This window comes from Diplodia seriata, assembly GCF_021436955.1.
Source record: "Diplodia seriata strain FDS-637 chromosome Unknown scaffold_7, whole genome shotgun sequence".
NCBI lineage: Eukaryota > Fungi > Ascomycota > Dothideomycetes > Botryosphaeriales > Botryosphaeriaceae > Diplodia > Diplodia seriata.
In genome coordinates, this window is record NW_027117314.1 from 288,789 (window position 1) to 311,925 (window position 23,137).

At 58.7% G+C, this 23,137-nt stretch overlaps 7 protein-coding genes across 7 annotated transcripts; 5 read left to right on the forward strand and 2 right to left on the reverse strand.

The window, feature by feature from the left end:
- Nucleotides 1-3,990: 3,990 nt before the first annotated feature.
- On the forward strand, nucleotides 3,991-6,395 carry SLS55_006859 (uncharacterized protein; the record flags this gene model as incomplete). The annotated part of the gene is made up of 3 exons (XM_066778288.1): nucleotides 3,991-4,012; nucleotides 4,443-6,040; nucleotides 6,099-6,395. The coding sequence occupies 3 exons, from the start codon at nucleotides 3,991-3,993 to the stop codon at nucleotides 6,393-6,395; spliced, it is 1,917 nt and encodes a 638-aa protein (XP_066630725.1).
- A 354-nt stretch (nucleotides 6,396-6,749) lies between these two features.
- SLS55_006860 (uncharacterized protein) lies at nucleotides 6,750-7,555 on the reverse strand (the record flags this gene model as incomplete). The annotated part of the gene is made up of 2 exons (XM_066778289.1): nucleotides 6,750-7,236; nucleotides 7,485-7,555. 2 exons carry the CDS (start codon nucleotides 7,553-7,555, stop codon nucleotides 6,750-6,752), a joined length of 558 nt encoding a protein of 185 aa, XP_066630726.1.
- Nucleotides 7,556-9,083: 1,528 nt separating this feature from the next.
- Nucleotides 9,084-9,472, forward strand: SLS55_006861 (uncharacterized protein; the record flags this gene model as incomplete). The annotated part of the gene is made up of 2 exons (XM_066778290.1): nucleotides 9,084-9,222; nucleotides 9,306-9,472. The coding sequence occupies 2 exons, from the start codon at nucleotides 9,084-9,086 to the stop codon at nucleotides 9,470-9,472; spliced, it is 306 nt and encodes a 101-aa protein (XP_066630727.1).
- A 211-nt stretch (nucleotides 9,473-9,683) lies between these two features.
- Nucleotides 9,684-10,273, reverse strand: SLS55_006862 (uncharacterized protein; the record flags this gene model as incomplete). The annotated part of the gene is made up of 2 exons (XM_066778291.1): nucleotides 9,684-10,220; nucleotides 10,265-10,273. 2 exons carry the CDS (start codon nucleotides 10,271-10,273, stop codon nucleotides 9,684-9,686), a joined length of 546 nt encoding a protein of 181 aa, XP_066630728.1.
- Nucleotides 10,274-11,371: 1,098 nt separating this feature from the next.
- On the forward strand, nucleotides 11,372-12,180 carry SLS55_006863 (uncharacterized protein; the record flags this gene model as incomplete). Its single annotated transcript, XM_066778292.1, has 4 exons — nucleotides 11,372-11,378; nucleotides 11,596-11,845; nucleotides 11,897-12,061; nucleotides 12,117-12,180. The coding sequence occupies 4 exons, from the start codon at nucleotides 11,372-11,374 to the stop codon at nucleotides 12,178-12,180; spliced, it is 486 nt and encodes a 161-aa protein (XP_066630729.1).
- Nucleotides 12,181-12,874: 694 nt separating this feature from the next.
- MNR2 (CorA metal ion transporter) lies at nucleotides 12,875-15,712 on the forward strand (the record flags this gene model as incomplete). Its single annotated transcript, XM_066778293.1, has 4 exons — nucleotides 12,875-13,248; nucleotides 13,305-14,817; nucleotides 14,874-15,385; nucleotides 15,433-15,712. The coding sequence occupies 4 exons, from the start codon at nucleotides 12,875-12,877 to the stop codon at nucleotides 15,710-15,712; spliced, it is 2,679 nt and encodes an 892-aa protein (XP_066630730.1).
- A 1,207-nt stretch (nucleotides 15,713-16,919) lies between these two features.
- DAL2 (Allantoicase) lies at nucleotides 16,920-18,165 on the forward strand (the record flags this gene model as incomplete). Its single annotated transcript, XM_066778294.1, has 2 exons — nucleotides 16,920-17,001; nucleotides 17,177-18,165. The coding sequence occupies 2 exons, from the start codon at nucleotides 16,920-16,922 to the stop codon at nucleotides 18,163-18,165; spliced, it is 1,071 nt and encodes a 356-aa protein (XP_066630731.1).
- Nucleotides 18,166-23,137: the final 4,972 nt, after the last annotated feature.

Genomic DNA, 23,137 nt, shown 5'->3' on the forward strand with positions numbered 1-23,137 from the left:
TACGACGCATTATCATTCGCACGAGGGCGAGCGCGCGCGCGCGCGCGGTGGGCAGCATGCATGAAATAACAATACGGAGCGTCGTCGATCAGCAATTTTTGCTTGCACCTCCTCCTCCTCCCCTTCCCTTTCCCTCATCGTGGTGTGGACCAATGTCTCCTCCGGCTCCACACCATCAGCCACCGGAGCTGCGACGGGGCCGCGACACAATCAGCACCCGACCCCGTCACGTAAGTACGCCGTGTGATGTAATGCCCCGTCAGGCAGGCATGATGACCGTGACGTGACGAACATGAGCGGCGGCGCCGATCCTCGCGTTCGCGCCGCGCCGCACCCGCCCCCGTTGTTGCCGCGAGGGGGTGTTGATCGGCGGTCTATAAGAGAGGAGGGTGGGGCTATAGCACGGCGTACGTGCCGGGGCGTTATTACAATGCAGGATACTATAAACGAGATGATGGTAAAAAAAAAAAAAAGTGTCGGCTGATGTGTATGATGTGCGTTGATCTGAAAAGCCGTGTGTATGTAGTGGCATTCTGGTGTGGCTGACGGGGCGCGTGCGGTCGGGGTTGTCGGTACATACCTATCGGCAGCCTCGATCGTCATCATCATCATCATCATCAGCGATCATCGATGGGAGAGGATACATGATCGCGGAAGCGAAAGGAATGGTGGAGAATCCGCCGCTCTTGTGAGCCAGAGAAAGCGGAAGTTATGTGGTATCTTTTCGTTATGCTGCGAGGCTATGCCTGCGTCGCTTTCCTCCGGTTGACTACATTTTACCCGGCTTTCCTCTCTAGACATGTTACCAGAATGGCTTATTGCAATACCCCATCCTGCAAAAAAAATCGTACAAAAGACCCCCAGGGCGCTAAACAGAAGCCTACCGGTGGTGTATGACTCAAGGAGAAAAGAAGAGAAAACAATAGAGAAGAAGACTCGTTGCAGCATAAATGCAGCCGTGCTCCCATTTTCCCCAACCCGCATTCAATGCAGTAGGTCCAAGATTCTAATACCAAATGCTAACACAAAACACTAATTGATGATGTATACTTCAGGCCGTTATATAATCTTTCCCGCGTATGCCGCCTCCTGGTGCGGCTGATTAGCGTAAATACTCAACGAGCCAGCCCGTAGGCAGGGGCGCGGTGGCTGGGGTGGTCGAAGTCGCTGCCGCTTCCGGTACCCTCGTCGATAATCTCCTTCCACCAGTCCGACCCGTTGCTACGCCGTGACAAGTCGGGAGTTTTCCCAACATCGTAGGTTGATGTCATGGCTAGCACTTCAGGCCGATCAAGGTCGAACGGATCACTCTTGCCTCGCGTTTCGCGGCTCGCCGCTGTCCTCCGTCTGCTCTCGTCTCCGCTGGCTCCGCTACTACGCCCGCTCAGGTTGTTGTAAGACGTTGCTGGACTGTCCCTAGGGGTGAGCCAAGGAGAGCGATAGATGGATGTTCTGGCACTTGGTAGCGGAATAGGACCTGGCGGACTTCTCCCGGAGTCCACACTGGTTTGTCGCGAAGATGGAAGGATGTAGATGCTCGCCGAATCTTTCTCCGAAGGCGCATCAACAGCCAGCTCATAGTTGTCTCCGAATGGGTCGCTCCTTGGGGGTCGAAGAGGCAGAACGTGTGCCGACGGGTGGTGTGGTGAAACGTATCCCGAGTCTTCCGAGTACCAAGATGAGCGCGCTTGCGATAGAGCCTTTGCATTGCCGCTCTGTGTGCGGGCATGAGCGGCAACTCTGGCTAGAGGTGGAACAGGCAGACTGCTTCTCCGTGCAACGGAATCTCGCTTGCTTGGATCCAGGAACGGATTTGCCGGTTGTCTATCTGCTGGAAAATCGAATTGTGGAGTTGGCTGGCGCCAATTTGCCATGCCTGGTGTCAAGAGGCCTGGCTGTTCGTCGAGATTACGGCCGAGCATAACCGACCTTGGTGTTTGAACCTTGGGGGAAAGGCTCGGAGCATCCGGGTTGGTGACGTGATATGATAGGGGGATCGGATCTCTGAATGGATTAAGAGACTCAGGCAGGTCTTCCAGCTGAGGCGGCGTCGGAGAATAAAATGATGGAATACTGTCGGTGGACACTGCACGTCCTCTCCGTTCTGCGACGGGCTTCCGTGGCTTTTGGAATTTCTGCTTGAACGCCGCAAAACGATTCGCAGGTGGGTTCGCGGGAGCGCTCGTCGAACGCAAATGACGCGTGGAACCTGCGGAGCTGTACGAAGTCCGTGAGACCGGCTCAAACGCAGGTGATTCTGGTGTCCTTCTTGCCACACCATCCGTATTGGACGGCTTCAGTCCTGCCATGGAGGCAATCCCCGCCGTGAGGGCCGCCCACTTGGCAGCGAAACCTGACCGAGGCCTTGCTTGAGTTCCGGCCAAACCCCCTTCCCCTGCGCTCTTTTCATTCAATTCGCCTGTTCGCTCCTTCCTCCTCTTGAGACAGAATACAATCAAAGCAACAATAGCGACAATGCTGAAGAGGACGCCGATGGCGATACCCGCGATAGCACCAGGGGAAAGGCCATGATGGCTGTGGTGACCGGACGAATGGCCATCGTCTGACGTGGAGCCGGAGCCTTTGGACCCGCCGGCCAGATCAGAAGCAGTAGAATCGGAAGTAATGGTTGGCTGTGAAACAAGAAAGGTAGATGAAGAGACGACTGAGACGACTGCGGTCAAAGTGTCAGAACTTCCGCTCTGTGCGGTGGTAGTGGCGGGTATAGTGCTAGAAGGAAGTGCGTTCAAAGCAGCAGAACTTGCGAGCGAGGAAGAAGAATCAGAAATAAAGGCAGCGGGCCCAATCGCCGTCGTAGCCACAGCAAACTTTGTCGACGGCGAGCTGGACGAAGAAGGCTGAGAAGGCGCAGCAGAGACGAGGGAAGACTGGGCAGGGGCAGACGTGGCAGGCCCCGATGCGAGAGCCTGAGACGTGTCCGGCCGGGTCGGTGCAGAGGATGAAGGGGCAGCGGGTGCTGGGACGGGAGAAGCGGCCTCGGTCGACGACAGCGGAGGAACCGTCGTCGCTGGCGCCGCGGTGGTCTGCGTACCTGGCGCGGCGGCGGTCGAAGTGGCGGGCGAGGTCGAGGTCTGCGGCGGGTCAGCATAGTCCGGGGAGGCAGCAGAATGCGGAGAGCTACATTTCCAGCGAGCAGGGTCGAGGTGCGGCGGACGCGGGTGCACCGGCGCCCGTTGACGGTGGTGATGGTGCTCGGCGGCTCAGCCATCCATACGGTACGCGTCGACGCTCAACGTCAACGTCGCGGGTCTTGCGGCATGCGAGCAGGTGGTAGTTCAGGGCAGCCGCATGGGCGGCGAGGAAAAGTCGGCAAAGTGGTGGTCGGGGCCGCGCTGGATATAGCTGGGGCGCAAACACAACGGGCAGAGCCAGTGCGGGATCAGCAGAAACGGCGTTGGGGCCGCTGCACGGGCGGGAGGTGGCTGGCGGTTGCGAGGGGGAGGTGAAGCTTGCGACGTTTCATGCGCTCCCGTTCAGGCAATCGCCCTGGTCGCAGCCGCCGCGCGGACGCTCATCGTCTCAGATGCGCCGCAACGGGCTCGCCAGCCTGGCCGATCGGTGGCGGTCATGGGGCCATCTGGGCCGGGGCGCGATCGCCGGGTGTTTGAGGAGCTGCACGGCTGCCGCGCGGGTCGAGGGCGTGGTGCTGCGATGCGCTCCAGTGGCTCTCGGCTGCGGCGGCGGGCCGGCGGGGTGCTGGTGCTGGTGCGAGGTACGAGGCGGGGGCGCGAGGATTGGCGCTGGGCTGGGCCGCGGTGCCTGGCTAGTGTTGTCTGATGCTCGGCTTGCAAGGTGCCTGTTTTGGGCGGGCCCACCTGCAGACGCGCCGCAACGCTGACCCATCCGGATAATCAGCCGACGGTGCGCAACGTCGTGCTGTCCACGCTGCGCCGCATCTCCTCGCATCCGTCGCGGCCATGTGGGCTTCGTTTCGCATGAAACCTCCCAGTCCCGTCGTCAACTCCTAAGATGTTTGCATTCGGCGGCAGCAGTAAGTCCAGTGCTTTCTTTGCTCCCTCCACCGCGCCGCTGCGTGCCTGTGCGCCGCTGCTCGGCCGCATCCTGGGCCGCCGCGCCGCGTCTCTACGCGCCAGAGCAACGTGCGACGCCCTCCACCACCGCAACATCATCCACCACCGCTCTCCGACGCCCGTCTGCCCCATTCGTGCCCTATGCCGTCACTCCAGCCGCCGCAGCCCGCCCTCCGCCTGCCCGCGATGCTGCCTCCCCGCCCTGACTCGCCGGCGCTGCCGTAGCTACCTCTGGCGGTTTCAAGGCGACGCCCATTCTGTGCTCCCCGACCACTCACCGTCGCCAATTGCTCCGAATTGACTCGTTTCTTTGCGTCTCACACTGCTCCCCCGTCCACGTGACGCCGCCTGGGCAGGAGCCTCTTGGAGCTCGGTAGTAACGCGTAGTAGGCTCTCTCCTAGCTGGGAGACACGATTCGACCCAGGAGCGGCCCCCGCCCGAGCTGCCCACGCCTGTGAAGTTTCCAAACTTCCAGCCCCCGGTCCGCGAGCCCGCAGCATGGACGAAGGACGGCGATCCTCCTGCCTTGTTGCAGCAGTTCGCACGGATCAAGAAGCCCTCTGATATCACCGTTGACCAGTTCCTCGGCCTGAACATCTCCCTGGAGCCCGAGACCAGCATTGGGGACTTGCTTTCCGTTCTTCCCGGGGTGACCTCGTACGAGATTCCGCCAGAATGGGCTGAACTCCCCGCCGACGGAGCCCCTGCTCAGGCTCCCGCGCAGCAGGAAGAAGGCCCAAAGCGCCTCTTGAGCAACGGCAGGCCTTACCCCGGCCGGGAGGATTTTGCCATCCGCCTCAAGGAGCTGCTACTCGACAACCATGAGGCCTTCTCCGTGCTGACGCGCACTCCCCAGAACAAGGAAAAGAAGCCGCCGCGTCTGGCCCACTACCGAAAGTTCTGGGAGGGTCTCGACAACATGGCGTACTACTGGGATACGAGCCTAGACGAGTACATCCCTCCCAAGCCCGAAGATGAACCCAGCCAAACCGAGGGCGCCGACACGTCCGAGACTACCGGAGACAAGACGTCAGACGCGGTCGAGTCCGAGGAAGCAACGCGGCTCGAAGCCACCCACATAGACGAGACTGTAGCCCGCAAGAAGGCCAAAACCGCGCCATCCACCTCGGCCGAAACAGCGCCCAGCAGCGACCAATCTCAGCCCATCAACCTGGCCCAACGCCCGGCGCCCACGCCGGCGAAGCTGGGCGTCACCACCAAGCCGCCCAGAGCAGCAGCGCCCAACGGCAACGGCACTACCGGCAACGGGGCCAGCAACGGCACCGGCACCGGCAACAAGCCCGCCGGCAAGTACAAGGGTCTCCGCATCGGCACGGGCAGCGGCATGCCGGACGGCTACCGCATCGACACGGTGCGCTCCTTCGTCGAGCCGGTGGCGTGGTGCTTCGGCATGAACATTGCGCCGCACCGCCGGCCGCCCGCGCTGCAGATCCGCAACCTGCGCGTCCCCGTGCGCGTCAGCGCCGCCGTCTGGCGCAGCAGCACCGACCGCGTCAAGGCGCGCCAGGGCTTCGTCCACGGACCCGTCGCCGGGATGCGTGTCGCCGACTACGTCGACTTCGGCAGCGAGGGTGATGGCAAGGCTAGTGCGAGAGGAGGTGTCGACGGACAGCAGGAGGCGCTGCTGGACATCATGCGTGAGATCGGCTCGTTGTTGCACATCGCGCAGGAGAGGACGCGCGAGGGTCGCACCGAGACGAAGCCTGGTGAGGGTAAGTGGTGGACCACCGTCCCCAGGTGGGGAGGCGGCAAGGGCGGCGAGGTCGGCGAGCTTCGCGGAGAAGATAGCGGCGACTCGGCGCCCAAGCCGGAGAAGGAAGAGAAGCCCAGCCGCAGCAGCAGGAGACCCACGAAGAAGAAGTCGGCGGCTGAAGTTTGGGCGGAGCTTAGGCCTGGTGTTGGGTACTGGGATCCCAAGGTGGAGTACGAGGCCATTGGGAAGGACAGGAGCTCGGAATGGGATGATGTACGTTTCTGGCTCATTTCACTTTCTTGGTTGAACTGGATCGTTAATGTCGTCGCAGGTTTTCAGCGTCTCCTCCGTAAACACGCATATGGCTCTGCTCCATCTGCGCGTCCATCCAGCATACATCTCATGTCTCGAGACAGGTGAGCTGCCATCGCCGCTTCCGGCTGATGAGAACTGGTGTCGACCGGTGCTCCGCCGCACGCGCTGGTATGATTTCTTCAACACGGAGGACCGCATCGAAGCCACGAGAGGCTTGTGGACGCTCTTCGGATGGATGGCTCGTCCGCAGGAGGAGTCAGAGAAGACCAACGGCGCCAATGAGGGTGGGGACGTCGTCATGAAGGATGCGTAATCGAGCTAAACTCGTGGAGAGAGTTCGGTACGAACATGCGGGTAATTCTGATGATTTCCCAAAACACTCAAGCTCCATCTATGGAGCTTGGCTAGACGAGGGCATCGCAAACACGATGACCTCTAAAGTTCTCTTAGGCTTTTCATGCGTATGGTATTCGCCTAAACGGCTTATTACTTCCTTCTCGAGCAAAATAGATTGTAGCTTATCTCCCGGTCAAAACTCCTTCGAAAATGAAAAGCGATCTAGATGCCAATATGAAAAAAAAAAAAAGCGCTCATCTCAGACCTTCGCTCCCGCCCGCCCACCCAACTCCCCTCGGACCCCTCCCTCCCTCCACCCTTCCCGCCCCACTCACACCTTTGCCTGCTCCCCCTCTCCCTCCTTCTCCCTCTTCTTCGCCTCCACCATCCTCCTCAACGGGCCAAGATTCACCGGCAGCCTCTCGCCCAACCACGTCGCGCGCTGCGAATGGTCCCTCACCTCGTCATCAGTATTCGGATGCAGCAGCGCGGACAGCGGGCCGCGGTTGACGACCAGCCACGGCACGAAGGCGCCGAACTGCTCGGGCGTGAACAGGTTGACCTCGAACATGGCCGTCGCGTGCGGGCCGACCGGACGCTCCCACAGCCGGTAGATGCGCAGCTCCGGGAACTCGCGGCGCACCCGCTCCCACAAAGCCCGAGCGAAGGCGGCTTGGGTGGGGTCGGTTTGCAGGTAGTACACGTGCACGTCGAAGCCCCCGCGTGGGCCGTTGGTTATTGGGCTGGGGAAGGCGGTGTATGCGGGGGATTTTGCGCCCGGCGGGTTGAGGAAGGATTTGCCGTCGGCGGCGAGGTCGCTGAGGGGGAGTGTTAGTTTGGGTGGGAGGAGGGGATGGAGGGAGAGGGGGGAGGGGATGGTGGTGTTGTGCCGGAAGGGAGATGTGGGGGTTTATTTCGTTGCCGCTGAAGTGGGGCGGGGATCGGGGTCAAGAGGCAACGATTTACCCCGCTCTTGCGCATGTGGGGCTCTTGGATGGGATCGCAGGCGTATTGGGATACGCTCGGAAAGGAACGGCAAGTGACGTAGCAGGAGCAAGTGACTTACTTCGGCAGAGGAGGCAGATTCTCCCAACCCTCAAGGGGCGAAGGGTAGGTGTAGAGACTCGGGTCCGACATGATGACTCGCGCAAGCACGGATGGCTTAAACTCTGATGGAAGTCAAAGCAAAAGCAGGGCTAACGATGCAACCCTGGCCTACGGGCTGCCCTATATAGCCGCTGCTCGTGCCTATTAGAACGAAGCTCTGCTGATGTGAGGTGAAGACGTCGGGTAATGGCGTCTTCGGCTCGCTCGGTCTCGCGCATCGCTTTGTCAGCCGCTGCACCGCGGAATTCTTCCACTGCCACAAGATTGGCCACCCTTTCTCGCTTTCCGATCTATCCTTACCAACACATGGCCATAACACACTGTCTCGGGAACTGATGTACGATTTGATTTGGCGTCCATAAGCAGCCTTGGCAGATGCTAATAAGCCCGGCTCCCGATGGAGCGGCCGGCTCGGCGGTGCGCTATCCGGTCGGTCGACGCTTGCTAACTGCAGCATCCCAAGCTTGAACAATCTTCTTCCCAGACATCCTTACGAAGCACCTCAGCCTTCCCCGACTCGGCTCACAACGGAATCGTTTGTTTGGTCTCACTTCAATTGGTTGAAACAATCTTGATGCTTTTCTCGACTCCTGGTAATTTGTGTCGATTATTCACACGTCTTTCGCGAACCATGGAACGATAGGATTCTCTGTAACCGTCGCGACAAGCGAGTATATGCAAGTGCGATGCGACGTGGGATCCGACCAGCAAGGGGGTTGATGATAGCCCGATGGACTAGTCACAGGTGCGCCAGTCAAAGCCTAGGAAATCATGCAGAAGGGAAACCGTTCAACCAGGGAGAGGAGCAATTGCAGCTACTAGAGAAAAATATAACGATTACACACATCCACTCACCGTCGCCCACGCTCTGCCTCTTCAACATCGCCCGCGTGTAAGCCTTGCAACAAGCATCCCAATCCCTCCACGGTGCCAAGCACGCAGCTCCACCCCCAAGGCAACGCCTCCGGGCAACGGCCATGGGGCCAAAAGGCCGATGATATTGGGGGTGATCGAAAACCCAACGACGAGGCCAAGGCTCCGCCCCCGCCCGCCGAGACCTCCGCCGAGACCCATGCATCCCGCGCACGACGATAACGTGTCACTGCTGCCAGGCAGCGGCAAGCTCCCAAGACGCTTGGACTCGTTTTCCCCCACGTCAGCCAAGCGCGTCCGTGCCGCAATCACGCTCTCCCTCCGAGGCCTGATGACGGCGGGGGGGCCGCGCAGCGCAGGCATATATATGTACAGGACCCGTGCTCGAGCCCGCGCCCAAAGGAGAGCTTGGTTTCGAATACGAATCTTTTTGCTCTCTTGCCCATCCTGTGGAAAGCGGGCCGTGGCCTGGATCATCCGTGGGGCTGGATCGTCTCTGCCGTTGTTGCTTCTCCACATCATCGTCTGTCCGTCTGCACGCTCCCTCGGGAAGCGACCGAGGGCTTTTCTCCCAACCGGCCTTGCCTCTGTCGACCAGAAAGGGGTGGTTTTCGACCTCCTCCCCAGAAAAACACATCCAAGTCTTGCAACCAGCACGACAACGACAACAGCAACCATCGCCAGCATGGACATCCGCAACATCGGCAGCATCTTCAAGCGCGCGAGCGGCGGTGGCGGCGAGGAAGGCATCGGCTACGTGCCTCCCCCCTCGATCGGCCACGAGATCGGCGTCATGTTCGGCGGAATCGGGGTCATGATCTTGGGTAAGTTTAGACGGGTTGCTGCTGCTTTGCTCTCCCGAGACGCGGTTCTTATCGAACTGACACGGAAGCGTCGTATTCTGCAGGCATGTTGCTCTTCCTGGCCTGGTGGCAGATGTACCTGAAACACGAGGAGACCAAGGAGCGCCAGAGAGTGGAGGACCTGAGGCAGAGGGGGCTGCTGAAGGAGGCGTTGCACCACAGCGGCTCCCCTGAACGGAACGGGAACGGGCAGGAGAAGGTTGCGGCGTAAGGCGTCGTCTGCGACGAACGACTGATGCAAGGCCCAGTGGACTGATTGCGCGGTTGGTTTTTGGACGATAATGATGATGCCTGGTGGAGTAGACGGTTTGACGAATATACCTCACACTTCTGACGAATTCAAACTACGATTCTTTCCCTCTCTCTCTCTCTCTTCCTCTCTCTCTTCCTCTCTCCCCGTGCACCCATTCCGCCACCACCACTCAGCCCTCCGCCCTCTTAACCTCCGCAAACACCTCCAAAAACGCCTCCGCCTCCTCCGCCCCGCCAACCTCCCACCTCCCATTCACCGTGAAATGCGGCACGCCCGAAACGAACCTCCTCCTCGCATCTTCCACCTCCCCATCAACCTCCGCCCCGCCCTTCCCCTCCGCCAACCACTCCCCCACCACCCCCCCGTCCAAGCCCGCCCGCACCCCCACCTCCCTCAGCACCCCGGCGTCCGTGATGTCCCGCTCGTGCTCAAAGTACGCCGCGAACAGCTCCTCGACGACGCGCGTCTGCAGCGCCGGCGAGGACTGCTTGCCGAGTTGGATCAGTCGGTGCGAGTCGCGCGTGTTGCCGGTGCGGCCGCCGAACGCGAACGCGATGCCCTCGGCGGCGCCGATTTGTGCGAGGCGCGCCTGCATCGCGGCGGTGCGCTGGGCGCCGAAGCGGCGCACGTACCGCTGCTGCTTGTCCTCGCCGGGGACGGGCGCCGTGGGGTCGAGGTAGAAGCTGTGTGGCGGTGGTGGTGTTAGCTTGAGGTTGGACGGGACGGGACGGTGGTTGATGGCGGACGTACGGGTGCCATGTCGTCGTGAAGGTGTCGTGAGGGTGCGTTTGCTGGTGCTGCGATATGGCCCGCTCGAGGCGCTTCTTGCCGACGTAGCACCACGGGCACACCGTGTCGGAGATGATGGAGATGTTGAAGTGCGTCATTGCGGCGCGACGGAGAGCAGCCACGGTTGTTGGTTGTGGGTGGAGCTTGGGGGTGGGTTTGGTGGTGGTGGTGGTGTTGGTGTGAGGGTTAGCAGGTGTGTATGTATGGTGGTGATGAGGCTCGCGAGGCTTTCGGGAGATGCGATACGGAAGCGCGGAATTCCCGTGGTGGCACTCGTTTGCTATTATGCCATCGCGGATTACCAATCAACGCGGCGACGCTCTCTCTTTCTGTGTGCGCTCGGGGCTCCGTCGCTTTCGGGCGCCGAGGTCATGGTGCGCGGTGGAAATGGTCGGAAGCCCGGGCTGACACAAAAAGGGGGTTGCTCTTCACTCACTCATCCCACCGGGAAACCCATCGGCATGCTTGGTGGTGATGGTGGTGGTGGTGGTTTTTAGAGGGTCCATGCGTGGGAACTTGGAAAGCCGAAAATCCCTGTCAGGGCAGGCGGGGACATCGGAGGTGACCGACGAGTCAGTCTTGCGTCATCGAGATCCATCGGGACGTGCGGTCGGGTCGTCGAGATGCCGTTGCCGCGTCCGTGATGCTTTCACATGAAGTAGCAAGAGACGGGTACGTTGTAGCTACTTCTCTGTCCTGGCCTGCAGCGTTGTAGATAGAAGCAGGCTCGCTACGACTTGACTTCTGCATTCTGGCGGTGACCATATCTTCATCATCGGGCGATGTGCGCGCTTGCATCGGCAATCGATCGTCGTCGACTGGCCATCTGACCCGCTGCGCCTTGGTGCTCGTGGGCTTCTTTAACTGCTGTATCACCCCCGACGTTTCGACCGCATTTTCCCTCCTGATTCCCCGCGTGTGGAGTGAGCATGGCTGTCGTTTTCCCTTTGCATCGGCTTTGGGTGTTGCCTCTGATTTCCGGCGTGACCTGGTTCATCACCCTCTTCGTTTTGCTTGTAACATGGGTCGCCAAAGGCACGCCCAGATACCCGGGCCAGTCGAATCCCTATGTCGCGTAAGTGCGAGGTGCTTGTTTGGAGCGTCGAGCCTAACCGGGTGCCCCCAGATTCATCTCTGACATCGCTGCTTTCATGCTGAAGCCGTTTTTCCTGATTGGCGCCTCCGTCACCGCGTTTGCCTTTATTGGCACCGTCTGCTCCGTGCACTTTGCGCGCTATGGTCAGTCTGTTGTTGAGCAGAGCAGAGCCAGAGTATCTAAGACTTGCTTCCAGACCACCGCATGTATGGCATCGACGACCTGTGGCACAGAAAGTGCCTTTCGGTGGTGGCCATGATCTCCGGCGTAGTGGCCGGCGTGGGCCTCATCATGCTGGCCATCATGGACACTTTCCGCTATCACCAAGAGCATCACATTCTGCTGTTGATCTGCTTCTCTGGGCTGGCCCTTTCGGCTCTTACCACGACAATTGTATACTTTGACCAGACAGTGCGGCCTTCCAAATTCCGGGAATTGAGATTCTAGTAAGTCTGCCGCAAATGCCGTCTTCCACGCAGCACTGAACCACGCACCAGCTGCGCATTTAGCGCCGTCATCGTCTTCTTGGAGGTGGTGATGGGCCTCATTTTCACCGGCTTCATGTACACGGGGCATTGGCGGCTTGCGGGCATCTTCGAGTGGATCCTTGCGTTCCTCGGATGCTTCTACATGCTCGCCTTCATTGGCTTTGTGGCTGTCCCGTAAGTGCATACGTCTCCGCAGCCGCCTGTATCCGTCAGCTTACCATGCGTCTAGTGTGCCGCGAGACGAAGTGGATGCGCAGGAGAGGAGGCCGCTGCTCGCCGAGGCCCCGGCGTGATCGCTCTCCAGAATTGTGCGGGTCGCGGGTCCCTTGCCATGGCATTCCGCGCGTACGAGACTGACGTGCTGCCACGGCAACTTGATAGACGACAAAGACGATAGATCATGGAAATCGAGATTTCGATAACTCTGCTGGCGGGCTAGCCTGCAATGGCGCTCCAATGACGTGAGGCGCGGCTCCTCTCCGCACTCGCTGCACCGCGGATGGTGCAAATCTTTCCTGGTCTGAGCTGCGGACTTTGCCCTGTTGCAGCTAGGACAGCCAGACAGGCAGAGCGGAGTGCATCGCTCCTTGGACACGGCAGCGGAGCGCGCGAGCTGAAATTTGCAGCCTGCCCGGGCTGAAACACGCTCAAAGACAGCCGCCTCCTTGCGTCGCCGCGCAGACGACTTCTTTGTCCGGAAAACTCTGCATCCCAATCGCGCGTCGATTTCGTGGAGTGCGCATCGCGGCGATCATCGACTCGCTCGGGCCAGACCGCAGCCAGTTCCAACTACGTCAACCCTGGCCGGGGTGCGTTCTCTGACCCAGACCTGCGGCTGCCGGCTCTCGTCCTCCACCACCCTGCGCACCCTGTTCTCACCTCCCAACTCCCCATCCCTTATCCTGCACTGCTATCCCCCGGCATGCTGTCTCTCTAGGCCGCGCTCTCACCTCACCGCACCGTCTCCGCTTCCGCGACTCCGCAGCAATGGCGTCGCGCGACCACCCCGGCGAATCCTCCACCGCTCCCACGGCACCTCGCGGTAGCGCTGCGCCGGCTCAACCCTCAATTAGCTCCGTCATGGCTCAGCCCGCCGCCGCGCAACAAGAACACGACTCCTCCCGCACCCCCAACGGCTCCACCAAGAAACGAAAGCACCGCGGTGGCAAGAAGAGGAGGAGACGTCAGTCGTTCGCCGCACCACCGTCGGAAGAGCACACCGATGTACCGTCAGACATGGGCCCCGATCGCCCTAGCTTGGCCGATGTGACGAGCGAGGAGGCTCTACGCAGCAGCTTCTACCGCCTGCGCAACAAGGGCAGCAACACTAGTCTGGAGAGCGAGGCACTACTCGATCACCGGTAGGAGACAGACCCAACAACTTCCTTCTGCGCATGACAGCTGACACCGACCCCAGCGACCAAGGCCCACTTCAGGCCCGCCGACACAGCATCATGCAAAGCGGCTTCTACAGCCCACGCTCCAACCAGCCTTACAACCGATCCTCGCCCGGCCACCGTCCATCGACCGCCTTCCCTTTCCCAACAGCCAACAAACGCTCCGAGGGATCTCGCACCAAGCTGTCGCGAACAGAAAGAGCGGGAAACGAGGACGAAGATGCAGACGACCAGACACCATTGATGGGGGCGTCCGTGAACAGAGACAGCCCGAGGTTTGGCGGATACGGGGGCTTGTCGTCCATCGGCTCTCCTGTGATCCGCTTCGCCGATCGCATGCGCCGCAGATCAAGTGTCTCGTCCGGCGGCTCCAGCAGGCGCAAGCGGGCCGGTTCTCGACCGGGCACGAACCAGCAGAGACAAGACGACTACGATGTCAACAATCCGCCCTCGGTGCCAGGCAGCCCGCGGCTAGAGTCGGACATGGGATTCGACGATGTCATGCTCACCGGTGAACTCGACCGGCAGAGGTCACGTGGTTCGGAGCGGGAGCCTGGCCCGCTGTCGCGAGATGTGCTCATCGAGATTGACGACGAGAGCGCAGTGCGCAGCCCCCAAGGCTTGTCTCCGGGATCCCCAAGGAACGGGTCCAGTCGCCTGGACCTGCACCCGGCCGAGCGGGACGTGTGTTTCCCGCAGGATTTGATGTCGGATATCGGCCGCGAAGAGTACGCGCACATGACTGAAGGCCCCACGCGGTCTCGCAGGAGGAGAAAGAAGGCGTGGCCAAACATCTCGGCGCTCGAGGAGTGGGCCGCGCAAGAGAAGGAGCAACGCACTATTGAGGGAATACGAGCCCGTAAGGTCAGCGAGCCGCTTCTCGTCGATGGCCGGCTTCGTCCGCAGAAGAGAGCATGGCACCGCGAGGATGACGATGCCCCCTTCAGGTTCACATATTTCAATGAGGAGTTCCAGAGTACTCTGCACAGTCATACTCTGTCCGAGCTTTTGCAAGAGGGCCAAAGCTTCCGCGATCTCTTCATCCCAGAACCTCCCATTCTCTCCGACGACAGTTCTGATGAGGATGAGGAGGATGTCCCACACCATGCCAACGGTTCGAACAGGAAGCTCGCAGCGTCGCCGATGCTTGGATCGGAAATGTCAAGGCAAGCTTCGCGGGCTTCGCGATTCAGCAACCCAAGAGCCGACTCATCGGGCGAGAACACGGGTGAAGGGACGCCCACGCAATCCTACCCAAGAAAGCCGAAGGAGAAACGCTACGGCGCGAGGCCCGTGTTCTGGCTCGATGTGCTGTCTCCCACAGAAGGCGAAATGAAGGCTCTCACTCGAGCATTTGGCATCCATCCTCTCACTCACGAGGACGTGATGATGCAGGAGCAACGCGAGAAGGTCGAACTGTTTCACAACTATTACTTTGTGAACTATCGTACTTTCGAGCAGGACACCAACAGCGAGGATTACCTGGAGCCGGTGAACATCTATTTCATTGTTTTCAGGGAAGGAGTCATCAGCGTAAGTATTGCACGCCATTTCAAAGCTTGTCAACGGATGGCACTGACTTGGGCCAGATTCACTTCTCCATGACTCCCCACATGGCCAACGTCCGCCGTCGCATCCGCCAGCTGCGCGACTACTTGATTTTGAGCTCTGACTGGATTGCGTACGCGATCATCGATGACATCACTGATGTCTACGCGCCACTAATCCAGGGCATTGAAGACGAGGTCGATGACATTGACGATCATATTCTCAGGATGCACTCGTCAGGGCCGGTGCCTGATGGCGACAGCAGCAAGTTGAAAAAGATGATCCGCGAGTTCGGGGATGAGAAGCAGTCCGAGTGTGGCGACGGGACAGCCGGCGAATCCGGTGGCAATATGCTTCGAAGAGTCGGAGAGACAAGAAAGAAGGTGATGGCCTTGTACAGGCTGCTGGGCAACAAGGCGGATGTCATCAAGGGATTCGCCAAGAGATGCAACGAGCAATGGGAGGTTGCGCCCAAGACGGAGATCGGACTGTATCTGGGCGACATTCAGGACCACATCATCACGATGACGGGCAACCTGAGCCACTACGAGAGGTGAGTTTCCAACGAAGTGGATTGGTGAAGAGGACTAACCCGGGCAGCCTCCTATCACGTGCGCACGGCAACTACCTTGCGCAGATCAACATCCGAATGAACGAGCGAGCGGAGCAGACGAACGACGTGCTCGGCAAGCTGACGGTTCTGGGCACGATCGTCCTGCCAATGAACATCATCACGGGCATGTGGGGTATGAACGTCCAAGTGCCCGGCCAGGAGGTGGAGAACCTCTACTGGTTCTGGGGAATCACGGCCTTCCTCATCATGTTCGGCATCACATGCTTCTTCATCTGCAAAAGGTACCTGAACATGCAATTCCTCTAGCGTGTACACAGTCTTTGGATCTGTTTATACTTGTCCTTTCCCCTGTTGGTATATACTGCGACCATTTGATTGCGCACCTATCCAGTCATTCTGGTACTGCGTTTTGCAATACTCCGTGGAAGGAGCGCAGCTAATGGTTTCGATTTTTCTCCTAGGGTGTACGGGGTTGTCTAGATTTCATAGAAGGGAGTTGGGGTCGGAGGACTGGACGGCTGGACGGCAGCACCCGTCGGAGGCGCGGACAAGGCAGCATGACAGCAACGGCAACAGCGCACTTCGTTTCGGGGTTGAATGGGTCGGGGTTGGAGTACTCGCATTCTTTATGTTTTCCATCGGCAACAACGGCATTATTACGAACCGCCGGGATAGACGGATGGTAGCTCGTGTTAGTCTTCGCCGCTCTCGGAAGACCGAGAGTAATAATGATAGTATCGTTATCTCCCCCAACCTACTCGCGGTCCGGAGACTTGTCCGCCGACGGATTTGCGTGTCGAGGGCCCACGCGGGGCTGAGGATTGACGGTCTGGCGGGAGGCGCAGGGCTTGCTGGTTGCAGGGCGCAGCAGTCGTTATCCGGGGCCGTGGAGTAAGTATTACTCGATTGGATCGAGCATGGACAAGGTCGGGACGGGCGCGCGGGCCTCTCGGCGCTTCATGTGTTCGGCGCGCAGCGGCCAAAAAAGCGGCCGTGAAAAGGCTCAGCTGGAGCGCAGCACGAACAACTCGACACCGCACAATCAGCCCTCACGGTCACGTCATGCTCGCCGGACAGTGCGGTACGGTGTGGCTTCGTTTCCCTCCCTCTGCCCTGGCGCTGACCGCACGGCACGAACGAGCCGAGGGGGGGCAAGTCGTCGGGGAGACGGGCGGGCACTGGGCGCGGGCTGTTCCTAAGTGTCGGCGGGGGCCGAGCGGTGAAGGGACGGCCCAGTAGCGAGGGTTAGCTGGCTGCCCCGCCATCGGAAAGCCTGGGCCACACGCACGCCGCGCGCGGGACCCTTCTTCTACAAGTCGTTATCGTTATATCAATCCCTTCCGTTCCCTACTCTTTTTGCTTCCTTCGTTCTTCTTCCTCTTTCTCTTCCAAGAACAGACTCCGCCCCGCGGTCAACCCCCGAAAGACCCTTGAAGCTTTGCCCCGCCGGAGCTTCCAAACATAGTCTATATCCTTCTTCCTTCCGATTGTCCTTGTCGTAAACGCTTTCAAGATGTTCGGTTTCTCGTCGAATGAGCCGATCCACAAGCTCGCTGTCGAGGAGCTCGACACGGCCTTCTCCGGCAATAGCATTGGTACGCCGCTCGCTCCCCGAGCCTTCCCTCAGCCCCGACCCTTCTCCGCCGTCCTTCTCTTCTCCGCCGTCCTTCTCTTCTCCGGCGCCCTTCTCTTTTCCGGCGCCCTTCTCCTCTCCTCCGCCCCTTTCGCAAGAAGCCACGTTCACTAACCGTCGCCTTCCCGCACCCACAGACCTCATCTCCAAGCCGCTCGGCTCTGAAATCCTCGCCGTCTCGGACGAATGGTTCGCGGCGGCCAGCAACCTCACGACGCCGACCCCACCGATCCGCAAGCCGGGCGTCTTCACGCACGCAGGCGCATGGTACGACGGGTGGGAGACGCGGCGGCACAACCCCGCAGAATTCGACTACGTCGTCATCAAGCTGGGCGTCGCATCGGGCAAGTTCCGCGGCTTCGAGGTGGACACGGCGCACTTCAGCGGCAACCACGCGCCCGAGATCGCGGTGCAGGCCTTCTTCGCGGGCACCAACGAGCGCGCGGACGACATGGTCCAGGACCCGGACTTCGGCGGCTGGGAGACGGTGCTGCCCCGGCAGGAATGCGGCCCGGATCGGCGCCAGGCATGGCGCCTCGAGAAGGAGACGGACAAGCAGTATACCCACGTCCGCCTGCAGATGTTCCCCGACGGCGGCATCGCCCGCTTCCGCGCCTTCGGCGTGCCCGTCCCCGTCTTCCCCGAGGGCGCCGACGACGCGTTCGACCTCGCGGCCGCGAAGAACGGCGGCAGGGCCGTGAGCTGCTCCGACCAGCACTTTGGCACCAAAGACAACCTGCTGCTGCCCGGCCGCGGCCACGACATGGGCGACGGCTGGGAGACGAAGCGGACCCGCGGCGAGCACGTCGATTGGGTCGTCGTGCGGTTGGGCACGCCGGGCGAGATCGACAAGGTGGTCGTGGATACCGCCCACTTCCGCGGCAACTTCCCAAAGGAGTTTCAGCTGTTCGCCGGCGAGTTTGGCAACCGCGATCCCGCCCACGACGATGCGGGATGGGTCGAGATCCTGGAGCCGACCCCGGCCAGGCCGGACGAGGAGCATGAGTTCGAGGCGGCGGATCTGAAGGAGGTCGCCGTCAAGGCGTACTCGCACGTCAAGTTGGTCATCATTCCGGATGGCGGTGTGAAGAGGCTGAGGGTGTTTGGCAGGAGGAGGGCTTGGTAAGTGTTGTGTGTGAATGGTGTGTTGGTGGTGGTGGTGGTGGGGGAGGGGATTGGGATACCCGGGTCTTTTGGGACAAAAAGCTAAATGGGATGAAAACGTTATACTTGATATTGACCGTTTTGCACGAGCACGAGTACGGCGTGGCTGAGTGTGTTGAGGTCCCGACCGTGACAGGATCGGTCACACTACTACTTGTTCAAGAGACTCATCGTTGGGGAACAAAAGGGGATTATCTAAGCCGGGATGGCAATCTGTTGCACAAGCAGCCGCTCGGTCATACAAGTCCCCGAAAGCGAAACACAAAAAGAGCATGGCTTTCTTCCCCCTCTTCTCGGTCTTCGTTCTGGGTGCCTCGTGGCACAACGAGACGTTGTGATGAAGAGGGTCATTTGCCGTGCGGACATGGAAGGAGATATGATGGTGGTGCTATATACCACCTGGTAGCAAACCAAGCTAAACCTAATCGATCTATGAAGCAAACAACCCGCTGTACCTGACCGCTGTAGTGAGTCACAGCATTAAGAGAAGGTTGAAAACTGTGTAGGGAATACCTTCATATTCAACCTTACAGCTGGAGTTAACAGAAATCGAAGCTCGCAAGCGACGCCCGTTCGAAATGTGAAAGAAATTGAGCATGGCGTGGATTTGGGATGCTCGGTATCTACCCGTCTGCGCTCGCTTGCAGCAAAATCTGGCGGCACGGTGTCAGACTCGACGGACACAGCGGTACTCGAGCCAGAAGCAGCCCTCGAGAATGCCTCGTCAACCAAATCCTCACTAAAAGAAAAATGCCACAATCTTCCGGGAGAGACCGCTGTCGATGCACTTGCGACAGAAGCGTTTAATCGCCAGATTCCAATGCCGTAGACGTCGGCAGCTCACAAACTCACAACACATCCGACGCAAACATATTTCCGGTCGAGGATCCAGCTATTGACTCTTTTTACTCGTTTATAAATCAAACCGCCGACGAGTTTCTTTTCCAGTGCAGTAATAGCTCCTACCTCGATGCTGATGTCTCCTGCCTGTAGCCTCATAGTACCGCACCTATTTTTGGATGAGCGATAAAAGCCCTGTCAACTAGGACCGCTAAGCAAGGATATATGATGCACTATGTGTCGCGGCCGTAGCGAGACTAACAAAATTATGGGGTTTGTAAGTAGGTGTGGTCGCCGAAAGCTGCGCGATTGAGGCACAGTTGCCGATCGGAGCTGAAATGGTATCGCCTAAGCGCCCACAGGGATGTATCAGCAGATAACAATATCTCATACACTTGAGGGATCCGGTTACAATTGGCTGTTCTCCACTGGTCAAGGCACAACCGCGCGCCTACAAGAATTATGGTCTTCGTCGCGTAGCCGGGGAAGCGGCTTGACATCCCCAAGGTAGCATTTGTGCGTGAATGATTGAATGATAAATTTACTTGTATTCCCACTCGAGGTTCGGAGCGATCAAACTGCTTTCCTCCACATTGACATTCCCCTTATTATCAACAGGCCATTCTGCGTTGTATCACAAGACCAATTACCTTTGTCCTCTTTGCGTCCTCCATTTCACGTTCTGGTCACCGAGGTGGACATTGCTTCGTTCATTACAGGTTTCATAGCTACGGCTTTGCGTCCAATCCGCATCGAAATCGACTACAGAAAGCATCACTATGCAATCTTCAAGCAGGAATACCAGAGGGCCACAAACCATCGAACGTGGTGTTGCATCGGCGCAAAGCAACACTTTGACGTATGACGGTTACACGATAGGATGGATATCAGCGCTTCCGGTAGAGCTTGCTGCGGCTAGAGAGATGTTGGACGAAGCGCACTCCGGTCCCCCTGAAGCGGTGAGGGGGGATCCGAACACATATGTGTTTGGAAGAATTGGCCGTCACAACGTTGCAATTGCGGTCCTCCCAAGCGGCTCATACGGCACCACTTCCGCCGCCGTGGTTTCATCTCACATGATGAGAACCTTTCCGAATCTTCGTTTCGGGTTGATGGTTGGCATCGGAGGCGGGGTACCGACCGGAGACGACGACATCAATGACGTTCGGCTCGGGGATGTCGTAGTAAGCAAGCCTCAAGGGCACTATGGTAAAACACGCTCGCTCCCCCCCATTGAGTGGTACTCGGCTAAAAGATGAAGGCGGTGTCATACAAGTCGACCTGGGGAAAGACACTCCGCAGGGCTTCAAGCGCACGGGCATGCTCAACAGACCACCTCGAGTACTCCTGGCTGCCGCCGAAAAGCTGGAGTCAAATACCCAATCCAGGAGGATCCCGGAGCTCCTGGAGGACCTCCGCCGGCGGCGCCCGAACAGAGCTCAGGAGCTCACGTGCGATTACTCAAATGACAAGCTCTATCAGGCCAGTTACGAGCACCCCCAACACATGGCAACTTGTGAAAGCTGTGATTCGGCAAGGCTCGTACGCAGACCAGAGCGGTTTCGGAACGACCCCGTCATTCATTATGGACTCATCGCTTCTGGAAACCAGGTCATGAAGCATGCGCCTAACAGGGAGCGTCTGAAAGAAGAGCTGGGGATTCTCTGTTTCGAAATGGAAGGTGCGGGGCTCATGAATGACTTTCCTTGCATTGTAATTCGGGGCATATGCGATTACTCCGATTCGCATAAGAACAAACGCTGGCAGCTGTATGCCGCTGTGGTGGCAGCAGCTTACGCGAAGGAGTTGCTGGAGAACATCGAACCGTAGGTGATTGTAAACCAGAAGTATCTAGCATGTACCAATAGGAGAGAAAACATTCACCCTAGTACCTCTTACGATACAAACTCTAAATCCGCATGCGGCGGGCGACAAAAGAAATTGGGCGTCCCCGACCTGGACAGTATCCGAGATTCCTCTCACGCTAGTCTCTGGTTGACCGCGCAAGACGCAGTTCGCGCTATGACGCTTCCAGTAGGGTTTGGTACGCCCGCTGAGAGGACCGAAAAGGCATTGATAGCCTTGGCAGAAGGGATTACTGACTTCGACGACGGTGAAGTTGCTTTGTTCCCGGAAGGCCACTTTCATGCAGCAAGGATCTTGCTGTCCCTACTCGCTCCCATAGTTCCATCTTTCGCCGAAGAGGCTTGGGTAGTACTACTTGAAGGGCCTTCTGCATCGGAATACCGTCCATACGGTGTGGAGGCCTTGACCTTGGGAAGGCAACGAAAAAACGAGGCCACGGACGAGATGCCCGACGAACTCCTCCATGATCTGCCAAAGAGGGGCAGGCCCAAGACTCTTTATTCCGTTTTCGATCAGCCATTTCCTCTTCGGCTCTCGGATGGCGAAATGCAACGATTGCGTCGGAAAACAAGGGAATGAAGGTTCTCCGATAAGTAGGTAGTCAGTGTCTTTTTTTTGGGCAATGTCGGCAGCCACTGCTGTTTCAACACTTTCTCCTCTTCACAACCCCGAGACTTGGACGACTATATCTACGAAACATACATGGTATAATCTCAGGAGTAGCAGTCCACGATGCTTCTGTTCCGTTGTTTCACCATGCGACACATGTTCCTCACGTTCAAGACTTCCAACAGCATCAATTCGCGTGTATAATAGACAGCAACCCCAACTTATTACTCTACACCATGCTACTTTCTGAGCGTTCGTCCGTAACAGTGTTGGAATGCACCCGCATCCACGCGTATGGCACGTGATCTTATCGGAAACGATTCCGCCTTTGGCCTCGCTCCACTCAACCCCACAACTGCTCCCGTCTACACTGATTTCCCGGACTTCAGCTCAACCAGCCGCAATAGTATCGTGAGACGCCATGGCATCGGAATATCGACCTCTGCGGCCCGCACCGCCTCCCGCCACCCGGGCCCGGTACGAGCTGGACCATTCGACCCGGACCCGCAAGACGCGCCATAAGCTGATCAACGCCGCGTGCGAGGCCTGTAGAAAGCGAAAGACCAAGGTAACGTGACGAGTTCGCGACAGAGGCAATCCCTTCACGCAATCTGATGGCAGAGCGTCTCGAACAGTGCGACGGAGAACGGCCGGTGTGCGACCAGTGCCAGGCGCGCAGCAGCGAGTGTGCTTTTGAGACCAAGGACACGGAGCAGACGCGCTCGCAGGCCACCAAGTTGAGGATGGACCAGCTGACGGCCGACTTGAACGATGCGACGCGCATCCTCAATCACTTGAGGCTGGCGTCCGATGGACAGGCCGCGCACGTCCTCGCTCGCCTGAGGGCGAATGAGCCGTTCGCTTTGATTGCCGCCGATACCGACACAAGCACTTCTTCACGGAACTTCCGCGCCGCGGAACACTCCCTGGATATTATACCCAGCAGCTCCGACACGTATCCACGTGCGAGTGGCTGCAATACGTAGCTCTTAGCCCTCGTTAATAACACTTCCTGGTCCATCGCTTCATGTAAGATATATATGTATGATCATGATGGTGAAGCAGGATGATCGATTAGTGAAGGCTGCTGGTGGTGCTTTATAGCACCACCTAGTAGCAAACTACGCTAGTCGTAATCGATCTACATGAAGCAAACAACCCGCTGCAGTCTCATGAAGGAGGGAGGCCTGCCGGCCCTGCCGATCAGATCAGAAGCCGGGCTACGAGATGGGGCAGTTTCTGTCTCAGCTTCTGCATAATCTCGCTGTCTCCATTGACAACATGGTCGCAGTCTACGGGACGTTATTACCACCCCATTTCTACTTAGAACCGATGCGCAATAGATAAGATTAATCTAAGGTCATCTATTATGTAGTTGGTTTAGAATACGAATCATGTGATTTCGCGTTCTTCCGAGATCATTCCGTTCCGCGCGTCGCGTTATAGCGCGGTACCACCAGCAGCCACCTAAGCACCGAGCGAACATCGCCCCAGCAGCAGCGAGCGAATACCGCCATTAGCAACGAACGGTAAGCGTCACTAGCAGCGAGCGAACACCGCCACTAGCAGCGAGCGAATACCACCATCAGCAGCGAACGGCGAGCGTTACCAGCGGCGAG